Below are 13,998 nucleotides of genomic sequence, written 5' to 3'. Positions count from 1 at the left end.
AATTGAATAAATACCCTGAATGACGATTTAAATACGTGGATTGTTGAGAGACACAAATAAACATAAATTCAATTTTTTCATTGCAGCTAGTATTGTGAATTTGAGGGTCGATTTTTGATGTGCAATTATTTTCAGCAATTGTGAAAAACATGCAAATTGAATCTGGCAACGATGGATGCTTGTTGTCTTTGGAATTACAACAGGGCCTGGTAGACAAAATTAAGAAGAGCAAGAAGCCTGTTGTCGTCTCTTCTCTTAGGTTAAAAGTGATACACACGGAAACAAAAAACTACCTAAAATTGAGTTCCTTTGACTCAATCTCGTGGTATCGTGGGGGAACTTAAAATTAGGTAAACCGTGTTGAAGGTAGTTTCCATTTAACCACGGCAAAAATTACAACTCATTGATAGGTTTTTTATACTCAAATTTAAGTTGAATTTACCTAATTTTGAGTTCACCCCAAACAACTCAAAAGTAACTTCCCCCACGGAAGATCTCTACTGAGTCGAACCTCTCGTTTTGTTTTTGACAACACTAATAAGTGCGAAAGCGACGCACAACTCAAAAGTAAGTTAAAAGAACTTTTCTGCAGGTTGTTTTATTTAACCGTGCATAATTTATGACGCACAAACCCCACATGAAATTTAGTACAAAGAAATCATATATTTCGAGTAATTCTCATTGAATGTGTAAATGTTATCTGTCATCACCGTCATCACTGACTCATTAGCAAATCAGTCGATTTGAAGAATTTGTTTTGATAGCATAATCGACGATTCCAAATATTCAAAAACTACAAACAGTTCAAAATGCATACTTGAGAAGTGCAATGGGCTACCTAAAAACAACGCCAATCCATGTGATTCACGCAGAAACAGGACAACTACTGATCGAGGACCGGATAGAATGGCTCACTTTGAGGGACGCCATAAAAAGCTCATACCATAAAAACCAACTGCAACCATTCATCGAAGAAGCATTGAGACAAGAGGAAGGAAACGGATCGTACCTAACGTCCATAGCATCAAAACATATAGACGTAATACACCAAGTACATCAGAAAGACAGAAATACGCCATATCTATGTAGAAAACAGTATACGGATAGACAAATCAGCCTTCGAATTGAGCCAAATTTAGCAGAAGACCAGCTAAGAAAAGCACAATGGAATGCCGACATATGGAAACAACAATTCCTGCAGACAAAGGAACACAAATATAAAAGATATACTGAGATCTACACTGATGCCTCAAAGACCGAGGCAGGGACCGCAATAGGGATAACGGATGGCACAGGAGAAATCTGCAAAAAGGAAAAAATCAGCGATAAATACTCAATAACAAACGCAGAACTACTCGCAATAGATAACGCAGTAAGGATAATTAAGGAACAAAACTACACCAAGGCAGTCATCTTTACGGACTCTAAAAGTGCCTGTCAAATCCTGCTAAACAGATATACAATACAAGAAAATTTCATAGCCTGGAACATAATAAAGGAATTAAAACACGAAGGAAACCCGTACATCAAAATTCAGTGGATCCCTAGCCACCAAGGAATAGAAGGGAACGAAAGAGCAGACAGGCTAGCAGTATCAACCACTCACGGAAACCAAACAGACTTTACAACGTTGGTCCTATCAGATGCCCTTGCACTGGCAAAAGAAGAAATATGGGAAAGCTGGAAAACAAAATACAAAGCTACATCTACGGAAAAAGGAATAAAACACTTCGAAATAATGGAAGAACCCGGAAAAACGATATGGTCAAGAGGACTCGCACTGACATCAGACGAAAAAAGGATACTAAACAGAATAAGAACAGGGCATACACTCACAAAAGAAAGAAGATACACATGGGGATGGGAAGACGAAGAAGAATGTGACCTCTGTGAAGAAAGAGAAGACCTGGAACACATATTGTTCATCTGCCCACGTTATAATATCGAGAGAAACGACTTTCCAGCCCTGGAGTACTGTAAACCACTGAAAACCATCCTAAAAAATAACGAGGAAATGGATATGAAACAAATAGTACAATTCCTAAAAACAACCAGGACACAGATCTAAAAATAATGCTTAATCCATAGAAAAAGCGACATTCGATAAATAAACACCAATAACGGTAAAAAACTATTAAGGAATTTAAATAAACGAAGAAAAAACAAGACAACTCTGGCAAGATGGACCGTGAACGGTCTTAGCCGTCTGTCAATTCAGACACTCCAAACAAAAAAAAAAAAAAAAATAATCGACGATTCTCATATCAGTTGCAAAATGTCTCAACTGTCGTCTAATTTCTTAAAAATAACTGTTCAAAATGGAAAAATGAACTGTTTGAAGGTAAGAACGGCGAAAGCAGAAGGTTTTAACCGAAACAAATTGTTCAATAACCCTGTTTTCTTGGAGATTTCGACCGTCGAAAGATTCATTCCGCATTGATTATGAAATATTTTTCTTCCGTTTGTCAGTTTCATGTGCAGTGTAAACACACGGCCAACATTCCACTGCAGACAATACGCGAACGGCTGGAGAGCGGTCCTAACTTTCAGGATTTTGTACAGAATCCATCCTATAATCGGGACGATTGGAGTGAGTATGAAGGAAAGTTAAAACGGGAGAAAGGTGAAAATGATCGTCTTCGATTGCCACCCTGGCTGAAGACTAAAATCCCGATGGGAAAAAACTACAGTCGCATCAAGGAGCAACTTAGGGAGCTTAAATTAGCAACCGTCTGCGAAGAGGCCAAGTGTCCTAATATTGGCGAATGTTGGGGCGGAGGAGAACATGGAACGCAAACGGCCACTATAATGGTAAGTTACTGGGCAGCGACTTGATAAGAAATCATTTTTATAGTATTGGGGTCAGTAAGGTCAAGCATGCTATAGATAAATTTGAGCTACTAAGAGGGATCACTTTTATTCGCGTATTACTTCATATTAATTTTCAGTTGATGGGCGATACGTGTACTCGGGGTTGTCGTTTTTGTAGTATCAAAACAGCACGTACCCCTCCTCCATTGGATCCAGCAGAACCTAAAAACACAGCGAGTGCAATCGCTTCTTGGGGTTTGGATTATATCGTACTTACTTCAGTTGATCGGGACGACCTGACTGATGGAGGGTCACATCACATAGCAGAAACAATTCGAGAAATTAAGAGACAAAATCCTCGCATTTTCGTCGAATGTTTGGCTCCGGATTTCCGAGGTGATTTGGAACACGTCAAAACGGTTGCTCTTTCGGGCTTGGATGTGTATGCTCATAACATCGAAACGGTTGAAGCGTTGACGCCATTTGTTAGAGATCGAAGAGCGCAGTACAGGCAGAGCTTAAAGTGTCTCCAAAGCGTAAAAGACATAAACCCAACCATGATTACTAAAACATCGATCATGTTAGGATTGGGAGAGACTGACGAGCAGGTTGAGCAAACAATGAAAGGTGAGTTTCAACACATGGAATTATCAGCCAATAATTCCGCACATTGTTTACAGATCTTCGTGCCGTGGGCGTGGACTGCCTTACGCTCGGTCAGTACATGCAGCCTACCAAGCGACACTTGAAAGTGATCGAATACGTTACACCGGAGAAATTCAAACACTGGGAGGAACGGGGCAATGAAATGGGCTTTCTATACACCGCCAGTGGTCCCTTGGTGCGAAGCTCGTACAAAGCAGGGGAGTTTTTCATCACCAGCATACTGAAAAATCGTGCCGAGCAAACTAAGAGATCTGAAACGCAAACTGATTCGAACCAGAATTGAGCCAAAAAAAACGAATCGTGTCATTTTGTAGGTGCAGTGGGTAGCAAACCTGTCAAGTGTAATTGGTGTAAAAAAATAATAAAAGTGCAATTATATGAATATTAGTATCATGATTTGTTATTATGTTCATTGTGGAACAATCAAATGCTCGCACGTGTTATAGAAATCGCTATATGATTATTTGTAAATATATATGGACATCTAGGTTGCTGTTAACATGTTTTGTTTTATCATTCTCGAAAATGCACCGTTGTGTGATTAACGTTTTCATAAAACAAAATGATCACAATCAACCATGCGGCTACATTGATAAGTCGATTGGTGGAGGTTTATCTTAAAGACTATATGTGGAATCAGGAATCAATATATTGGCTTAAATGACACGTTCCCCGGATGTAGTCGGAGTTTTGTGCCTTACCATGTGTTTTCATCATTTCCTGAGCGGAAGGAAAGGAGAAGCAGGTATGGGGAAGTAGAATTGGAAGTGTGGGAAATATAACAGCACAAAAACAAACAGTATGGTGAATTAATCTCACAAGTTGTTCAACTCGCCTGCGAGTAAGCGTAAAGCTCTTTACTACATTGGATAAGAAACTTTAGTATGTACCTGAGTTTCAGTCGTCCAAGCATGGTGTCGTTTATGTAAGGACGGTCGAAAACTCGAAATCGCAGTTGCGCTACTTGTAACCAGTGTATTTGTTTCTGTTCAAGATTTGTGGGATTGTCGTGTTTAGTTTACGTTTATTAAATCTGTGTATGTTAAGAAAGGATCTGTGAAGTGTCTAAAAGTTGAACAACGTCAGAAGGCCAGAACGCAGCCAGGAAAACTCGCCACAATTTCCGTCAACCACCACCAGGTGCCGGATTCAGCAAACAGGCGGCCATTGGGCCATTTTTTATAGGCGATAATAGAGGATTTGGGCGGAAATCATTGGCGAACCAAAGGGTCAACGCCGGTCGAGGGGATAAGGTCAATAATCGCCAAAACCGAAGGTAACTATCGAAGAGGAGGGTCAAATCAAATCAAGCCAGAAGAGTAAAAGTAAAGAGAAGTGAAACGGTGTAGGAAATTAAACGAATGAAGCGGGTAGAAAAGCAGAATTAAGAAAGTGGATAGTTAACCGGAGAATCCAGATTCCCAGGTAATTGACCGTCCTCTAAATTAACCAATGTGAAGCCTCGACCGTCCCCCAAAGCCAATCCGCCACTTTGACATCCCCAATTGTCTTCACAGGACCCCGTGGTTTTTACTTTGAAGCTGTGTGTTTTGTTGTAAAACAAAACCCTACCGTGTCCGACCGTCAAATACTTACAGAATCAACGGAGTAAAGCAGGGGAGTACGGTGTTGGAGTGGCAGCGACAACGACTGGACTGGAAAAGGGGCCCCGAAGAAAATCGAAGAATAGACAAGTGCTATGGTACGAAATAGACAGTAAGAAAGTGGGAGAGAACGAATAAAAGTGTCGACAAGAAGGGAAATAAAAAGTTGTGATTGCTTGAAGATACAGATCAGGTGTTTTCTTGACCGCGATTAGTCACTAGCGTATGCCGACCCTGAGGCGTTGAGAAAGGGAGTCACACATTTGCTGGGTAGTAGCGATACGCAAGTTACATACTGCTGGACAGTTGCATATTAGATGATATGAGGTTCCGTAGTCGGATTCACAAAGATCACATGAAAAAGACTCAGCGCGCTGAGTAGTTGCTATGTGATAATTGAGTTTGCAGTGGCCGGTTAAAGCCCTGCTCAGCATGCCGCAGTGGAGCTTCGAAAAATGTAGGAGATTTTTCGAAATCACTGGGCACGATTGTTCTACAAATGCCTTTGTTTGGCGACTCGTTTGTAGATTTCTCCAATAATTACGGTGCTCGGACGAAGCCCAGGAACGCATTTTTCCCTTATCCAACTTGTCGAAATTGGCAGGGCGGGTTCAGGACCAACGAAGTCAATCACTGAACCTGCCCTGGCCAATTCGTCAGCCCATTCATTTCCAGTAATACCAAAATGTCAGGACACCCAGACAAGATAGATAGTGTTGACAATGCTTAGTTCTTCGATTTGGGTTCGGCACGCGATCACTACCTTGGACCGTGATTTGTCCGAGCTAAGGGTCTTGATTGCAGCCTGACTATCGGAGAAGAAGTTTATGACTTTGCCGTACAAACTCAGTTGAAGGGCCGATTGTACCCCGCACATAATCGCAAAGATTTCTGCTTGGAATACAGTACAGTATCTACCTAGTTAGTGAGATTGTTCCAATCTTATTTCACGACAGAAGACACTAACACCAGCAGGTCCCTCCATCAGGGAACCGTCAGTGTAACAGACTACTTGCGTTTGTTGTTGTCTTTCCAAATAGCCAGACAACCACTCCTCTCGAGAGGGAATCTTCACATGGAATGTCCTGTAAGGAAAAGTACATGTGAGTGTAATATCGCTGGGAGCAAGAATATCTTCACCCCATGTAACCATTTCTGACTACAACCGCGTATGACTGGTAGCATGATCAACATGGTTACTGTTCCAAAGCCCAGTAACCTGCAGTGTTTCTTGTTTAAGGTGTATGTGTAATGGCTGGATATTTAGAAGTGCCTCAAGAGCAGCAGTTGGAGTTGTGCTGAAAGCACCAGTCAACGTCATGAGCGCCATTCTTTGCAGATGATTTAGCTTTGACTTGACTATCATCCTCTCTCCTCTTTGCACCACACAAGACATCCGTATGACAGTATTGGACGTACAATTGTCGTGTGAATCCAACAGATGTATTTAGGTTTGAAACCCAGGTCTTTCAAAAAGTTCGTCGAAGGCCATGCACGCTTTCTTGACCCTGAACTCAATGTGAGCAGACCAATTCAATTTGGAATCCAATATGACTCCAACGTATTTGACTTGATCTGCACACAGTAGCTCAGAATCAAAGAACTGCAAGGGACGAACCCCGGTTGTTATTCGCGAAAAGAACCATTGAAGTTTTGCTTGGGTTAACTGATAGTTTAACTTGTCGACACCACTGTTCGACAGCTCTTAATGCCTGTTGCATTAAGTCAGTTCCGATGCAAAATCCAGCAATTAGTATTTGGCAATCGTCAGCCAAGCCGTAGGTTGGAAATCCAAGCTCATTGAGTTTCTTTAACAAGCCGTCAGCTACCAAGTTCCATAACAAAGGTGACAGAACGCCGCCCTGAGGACAACCGCAAATACTCAACTTCCATATATCAGTCTGTCGCAGTGACGAGCAAAGTATGCGGTTACTAAGCATTGCGTTTATCCAACCTAAGATACAGGCAGGTATCCCATGACCGCGCGTCGCTTCCAGAATAGACTGGAAGGAAACATTGTCAAAAGCACCCTCAATATCTAGGAATACACCCATGCTAGATTGCTTGAGCGAGCTTCTCAGTGTTGTAAACAACATCGTGAAGCAGCGTGATCGTGGATTTCCCACACTGAAATGCATGTTGCATTTTGTGCAGTGGATATTCAACTAAACTAACGTTCCTGATGTGGTCGGTATTAAGCCAGATGGCTAAGTGACAAAATATTGATTTCCAGCAAAACGAGTTTGTGAGGTATAAGTAGGTCACTCTATGGATAGAGATGTGAGTCGGAAAAATGCGATGGTTACGAACGACCGCCGGACACAGCAAGCCATGCCACGAGAATAGCCCAAACCGGCATTCGTCCTCTTTCGCATTCCATCTCCCGCGGTGAACGGACGCTTCTAATCCGCAGTCAAGCAGACAGAGCGATCTCGTCGGCAGGCATTTAGATTTCCACATTGGCGATCCTGCCAGGTTTGCTGTTTCCATTTTCTAAACATAAGTACGCAACCTAGGAAAAATAGGATTTTTTTTTCTTCATCGAAACTGTGGAGATCGCTCAACAAGCAGTGAAAAGTAAGTAAAAATAAAGAAAGAAAAATTAGAAGAGCACGCCTCTGCCCATTTTCAACGCCTACTGTGACGCCACAAATACCTCTACTCGTAATCACGAAAGCTTTTCTGCGACAATAAATGCACGCATGGACTTGTGTGTAGCGCTTCCGACGCGTTTGGACAACCGTCAGATGAGGAAAATTGCTAGAGTTGACCTTGGCATGAAAGTTTTCTTTCAAAAATTTACCTACATGTTGTGCAATTTATTCCATGAGTTGTGACAACTGTCGGAAAGAGCGTTTGAATTGGAAGTTGTTCCACAAACAAATCCGCACACGTGTTACTCGAAGGTTCGCACGCGTTGTGGCAACCGTCGTAATGTATTGAGGTAGTGGGAAAATGGAAGCTTTGGTAAGATTGAAAATCCACACATGGACTTGTGTGTAGAGCTTCCGACGTGGTTGGACAACCGTCAGATGAGAAAATTGCTAGAGTTGACCTCGGCATGAATGGAAGCGGAAAATTTGCACACAGGTTGTATAAAGTTTTTTTCACGAGTCGTGACAACCGTCGAAAAGAAAGCTTGATTTGGAAGGTTTTCCATAAATTCGCGTACGTTTTACGCAAAGTTTCGCACGCGTTGTGACAACCGTCGAAAAATGCGCTTGACACGAAAGCTTTTCCACAGAAATATTCACGCACAAGTAGTTTGAAGATTCGCACGCGTTGTGGCAACCGTCGAAACACATGGACTTGTGTGTAGAGCTTCCGACGTGGTTGGACAACCGTCAGATAGAAAAATCGCTAAAGTTGACCTCAGTATGAATTGCACATAAGTTGTGTAAAATTGTTCACGAGTTGTGACAACCGTGGAAAAGAAAGTTTGGTTTGGAAACTTTCCCATAAATTCTTGTACATGGTACGCAAAGTTTCGCACGTGTTGTGGCTACCGTCGAAAAATGCGCTTTTCCACAGACATATTCACGTACAAGTAGTTTGAAGATTCGCACGCGTTGTGGCAACCGTCGAAACACATGGACTTGTGTGTAGAGCTTCCGACGTGGTTGGACAACCGTCAGATAGAAAAATTGCTAAAGTTGACCTCGGCATGAATGGTTTCCTTAGTAGAAAATTTGCACACAGGTTGGGTAAAACTTTTCACGAGTTGTGACAACCGTCGAAAAGAAAGTTTGGTTTGGAAACTTTTCCATAAATCCTCGTACATGGTGCGCGAAGTTTCGCACGCGTTGTGGCAACCGTCGAAAAATGCGCTTGACACGAAAGCTTTTCCACAGAAATATTCACGCACAAGTAGTTTGAAGATTCGCACGCGTTGTGGCAACCGTCGAAACACATGGACTTGTGTGTAGAGCTTCCGACGTGGTTGGACAACCGTCAGATAGAAAAATCGCTAAAGTTGACCTCAGTATGAATTGCACATAAGTTGTGTAAAATTGTTCACGAGTTGTGACAACCGTGGAAAAGAAAGTTTGGTTTGGAAACTTTCCCATAAATTCTTGTACATGGTACGCAAAGTTTCGCACGTGTTGTGGCTACCGTCGAAAAATGCGCTTTTCCACAGACATATTCACGTACAAGTAGTTTGAAGATTCGCACGCGTTGTGGCAACCGTCAAAACACATGGACTTGCGTGTAGAGCTTCCGACGTGGTTGGACAACCGTCAGATAGAAAAATTGCTAAAGTTGACCTCGGCATGAATGGTTTCCTTAGTAGAAAATTTGCACACAGGTTGGGTAAAATTTTTCACGAGTTGTGACAACCGTCGAAAAGAAAGTTTGGGTTGGAAACTTTTCCATAAATTCTCGTACATGGTGCGCGAAGTTACGCACGCGTTGTGGCAACCGTCGAAAAATTCGCTTGACTCGAAAGCTTTTCGGCAGATAATTCCACGCACAAGAAGTATGAAGATTCACACGCGTTGTGCAACCGCCGAAATTCGTTGAGAAAAGTGAGAAAACAGAAGCTTCTCCAAGATTTTAAATCCACACATGGACTTGTGCGTAAAACTTCGGACGTGTTTGAACAACCGTCAAATAGGAAAAATTGTTTGAGTTGACTTCGTCATGAATAGTTTTCAAAAAAAAATGCATGCAGGTTGTGCAAAACATTTTCTTAAAGGACTAATTTACACAGGAGTGCTGTGAAGATCTTCACAAGTTGTAAACGCAGTCGAAAGCAAAAAAAAAAATCGCTCCTGAATTGGTAGTTGAGGGTACCTTTCACCCGATCAGTTTACGAAACTAGCGAAAGCATCTAATTACTGTAAAACAGCTTTGTTTTTTTCGGAAATTTCAGAAATGCCAAATACTGGAAAATACGTAAGAGCTCCGATCGATACCGTCGACTCGGAGGCAGATTCGGTCGAAGACTTGTCTGCAGGCGTGTACCATGACGAACTTGAGTCATTGGAACTTGGTGCATGTGAGGCCACTGGGACAAGCAGCGATTGTAGCCCAGATTCAATGCAAATAGCGACTGAGAGCGATAACGAAGAAAGTGTTGAGTCAAATATAGAAGTAGTGAAAGATAGCGGCGGCTTTCACGAACGTTTGGTCAACATGGAAAAATTGCTGGCTGAAATGAAACGTGCAATGGATAAAGGCATGCTGAATTCTAACTCGGTCGGCATTCAACAGCGATCGACAATTGACTTAGTAGATGGAACCGAAAATGGCTGGGGATATACAAATAGCGGTGGAACGCAGAAACCGTTAGAGAGCCAGTCAGATGTTCGTTGGGAAACTCCTGCTTTTCCAAAAAATGTGCCGGCAAACAAGCTCTGGGAAGCCTGGCATCGATTCCTAGAAAATTTTGAGATCGCAGCATCACTTTCCAACATCAGCAATCCCGCTCGCCGTGCTCAAATGCTGTTCTTATCCATGGGGGAGGACCTCCAAGGAATAGTTAGAGCGGCGAAGCTTCGTCCGGATCTTCGTGACCCTCAATGTTACGCGACTATGGTGAAGAATATTGATGCTCATCTCAAGTCAATGACCGATACGGCAGCTGAGCATGAGGCATTTATGAATATGCGGCAAAGCAAGGATGAGTCAGCGGTTGCATTTCACGCTCGGTTACAAGAAAAAGTAAGGCTTTGTGGATACAGCCCGAACGATCAAGAGCGATTTGTGCGGGTACAACTTCTGAAGGGACTGACAAACAGGGAGTTGGCGAAAGCTGCTCGTACCTTCGGGCACGAAACTATCTACATTGTGCAATCGGCGACGAGAGATGAGGCGTACCACACCGAAAATGCAACATCGAGCGGTATTAGCGCCCTTGCAGTTTCACAACGGCGCAGCGTATCTGATGGCAAGTTTCGTAAACGCCAGAATAGAAACCAGGATACAGGCATACGCCAACGTTATGTACCTCACAGAGTTTAAGGGGCAAAAATCGAAAACGGAAAAAAGCAGTTTTTTCCACACCGTGTGTTGGATTTTCATAAAAATTAATCGGCAGTACTGTAACAAGATTCTGCATAAGCCGATTGATTTTTATGAAGATCTATCAAACGGTGTGGAGGAAAACTGCTTTTTTCGTTTTCAATTTTTGCCCATTCTCTGTGCAACCTTAAAGTTTGAATCGCTGCATCCCTTACATTATGATTGGAAATTAATTTTTTTCCATAATTCTTGTTTATTGTTACATATTTCAAATCTGGCAAAAGTCGAATGTAGCTGACGATATTCTTTATCCAGTGCTACCAGTGGAAACATAATCCTTTTCAAGACATGTTTAAGAATATCAAATTCCTTTTGCAGTAGCACGGGAAGTATCCCATCTTTTCCGGGTGCTTTGTATGGAGCAAAGCTGTCAACTGCCCACTTGACCGATTCAGTGGGAACCATTGTGCGTGCTAACGCCCACGAGTCCGAATCACCAGAATGAGATCTGTGAACATTGTTCAACTCCGGATCGATACAACCTGGAAAATGTGTTTATCTGAAAATCTTCCGATTTCGAGAGAATTTTATTTAACCTGCTAGGCTCGTTCAGACTAGAGACATTAGTGCATAGGTTTTGCCAGCCAGCAGACATTTCTTATATGCCCATCAGGCTGACGCCGGTTCCAAGCTCATATCCTTCTTCATTCTTTCAAGCACAGCCTTCCACCACGGGGTTCGTTTTAACAGTACGAAGTGGACAAGCTTCTTCGTAGGACGCTACTATGAATGAGTTTGTCGTATCCACGACGTCATCTAAGTCGTCTAGTTGACTAATTGTTAGAAAATATCCATGAAATTTAGTCGCCAAGTTTTCCAAAAAGAGGTTCCAGTTTGTAGATTTAGGATTACGATATGTTACCACCTTGAAGGTAACATCAAAATGGTCGAAAAATATATATTTATGATCGGATAGAGACGGTTCAGTTTCATTTGGAACCTGCCAATTTCCCAGCTCATGCGAAATTCTATAAGAGCAAAGTGTTATGTCTAACACCTCCTCCCTCCCAGACCTCGCAAAAGTTGGTCGGTTTCCCACATTCAGAATATGGAGATTTGTACCACTTATGTACTCATCAGTTCAGAGCCTCTCAGATTTCTGTCTGAGCTGCCCCAAATTATGCGATGAGCACTCGCATCACTGCCGATAATGAGCTGAAGCCCATTTCTGCTACACAATGATACAACGCTTTTGAAATCATCAGAAGGAGATGACTCGTTATGCGGTAGATATGCTGAACAATATATATATTTTTGTCTACGTTTCCGACAGTCAGTGTAACTGTGACAACACAGATATCGCGAGTTGTGAGCTTCGAAATGAGACACGCGTCCATAGCCTTATTTGCAAGAATGCAAGCACGAGGCATTTTATGTGGGTTAGTCATGCCTGCCTTGTTGTAAGCAGTGAAGGCAGTGTTAGGTAACTTTCCAAAATAGAAGTTTCCTTTATGTAAATACGGCTCTTGGACTAATGCTATGTAAGCTTTACCTTCCTGCATTAGTCGAGATACATTCATAGTTGCTGTACGTTTATGCTGGAGATTGATTTGTGCTATTCTAACCATTGTTGATTAGAGAGCTGTACATTTCATTTCCAACATAAATTGCACAACAAGTAGAGGCCACCAAGCAAGTTGGGATGTTAACGCCTATAGCGAGCCATATCAGATTTAAATGAGATACGATCATTTCATTCCTACGATTTGTGAAGAAAATAATGGTCCACTGTGTCAGAGATTCGCATAACACAGTAAGGGCAAAACCCAAAATGCTCCGTGCGCGACTAGCATATTTTAGACCCTCCAGTCATCAATTCCTCGGCACGGAACTACACCTTGACTTAGGGACTCCTACTTTCATTTGCCTCCTACGACATGGGAGCAGGGCTCATAGTGGCTCAATTCTCGGCCGGATACCACACGTCCTCTGGGTACACACTAACCCAGCCCAAACCTGTTCAGTAATTTCTTTTGACGACTTGCTCAGTAAAGTAAAGATAAATTGCGAGTCACGGCGATAGACCCTTCTACTGCTCCTGCTCTCATTATATTTTCATTGCATTTTAATAACATCTGATTTTTTAAGCTGCTACTTCGTAATTGCCCAGTATCTTTCGATTTACTTTTGATTTGGGTATTTTAGCGTATTGTAGTCTTTGGGCGCAAAATTTATCTTGATGACTGTATGCGGCTTTAGAATGTCAAATCAGACCAAAACACTGAAGAACCACAGTCTTACCTAAAAGAGGTAGTCGGCATTTTTAAGGCATTCTTTAAGGTTAGTTCCCTGCGCTGATTCATGATTTCGGTTGTGAAATAAAGCTGACTTTGTTTGTCGCAACTGCAAATTGCTTGCCAGACAAAAAATTTCTGGCCAATTCCGAATTATTGTATATTTCGGCGATTTTCAGTTAGCCTCTGGCGGTAAATATCAGACACTCTCGAAACTGTGACGTGCACTTCCTCGAATCGTTTCTAAATTTTCTATGGGATAGTTTCGAATTATTGCGAGTGAGTTGAATTTTTTTACGATTGCTATGCCAAATTTTCTAGTTATGCAAATTCTCAAATGGGAAAATTTTGGACAAGACTAAATTTTTGTGCATAAAGACACAAGACCTTACATAAAGTATGGTTTTTGTTTTTGTGTTTCGGATTCTCAACGTCAGTAACTTGCACCAACTGGGTGTCTAGTTAGACGATGTATCTAAACTAGTACCCAAACTAGCACATTTGGGAATTTGCATAGTTCTAGGCGTTTGGTTCTTAAACCAAATGACAGTTTCGGTTCATATTCCTCGTCGGCAAACAGAACCTCTGTGCTTACTATCGAGACATCACTCGGTATAAGCCAGTTGTTTAGTGTTCACGTAAGACGTGTGACTTTTTGG

At 42.0% G+C, this 13,998-nt stretch overlaps 1 protein-coding gene across 1 annotated transcript; it reads left to right on the top strand.

The window, feature by feature from the left end:
* The first annotated feature begins 712 nt into the window (after positions 1–712).
* LOC131691141 (lipoyl synthase, mitochondrial) lies at positions 713–3,976 on the top strand. The gene is made up of 5 exons (XM_058977328.1): positions 713–779; positions 2,260–2,341; positions 2,470–2,811; positions 2,949–3,438; positions 3,492–3,976. The coding sequence occupies exons 2-5, from the start codon at positions 2,276–2,278 to the stop codon at positions 3,758–3,760; spliced, it is 1,167 nt and encodes a 388-aa protein (XP_058833311.1). The 5' UTR covers positions 713–779; positions 2,260–2,275; the 3' UTR covers positions 3,761–3,976.
* The last annotated feature ends 10,022 nt before the right edge of the window (positions 3,977–13,998 follow it).

Source organism: Topomyia yanbarensis, chromosome 3 (assembly GCF_030247195.1).
Source record: "Topomyia yanbarensis strain Yona2022 chromosome 3, ASM3024719v1, whole genome shotgun sequence".
Lineage (NCBI taxonomy): Eukaryota > Metazoa > Arthropoda > Insecta > Diptera > Culicidae > Topomyia > Topomyia yanbarensis.
The sequence above is the reverse complement of the archived record's forward strand: the minus strand, read 5'-3'. Positions and strand labels throughout refer to the sequence as shown.

Coding starts and splice junctions, on each gene's coding strand:
- LOC131691141 (XM_058977328.1), top strand. CDS start 2,276: ATGTCTCAACTGTCGTCTAATTTCTTAAAAATAACTGTTCAAAATGGA. Junction 2,812..2,948: donor CGCAAACGGCCACTATAATG/GTAAGTTACTGG, acceptor ATTAATTTTCAG/TTGATGGGCGATACGTGTAC. Junction 3,439..3,491: donor GGTTGAGCAAACAATGAAAG/GTGAGTTTCAAC, acceptor CATTGTTTACAG/ATCTTCGTGCCGTGGGCGTG.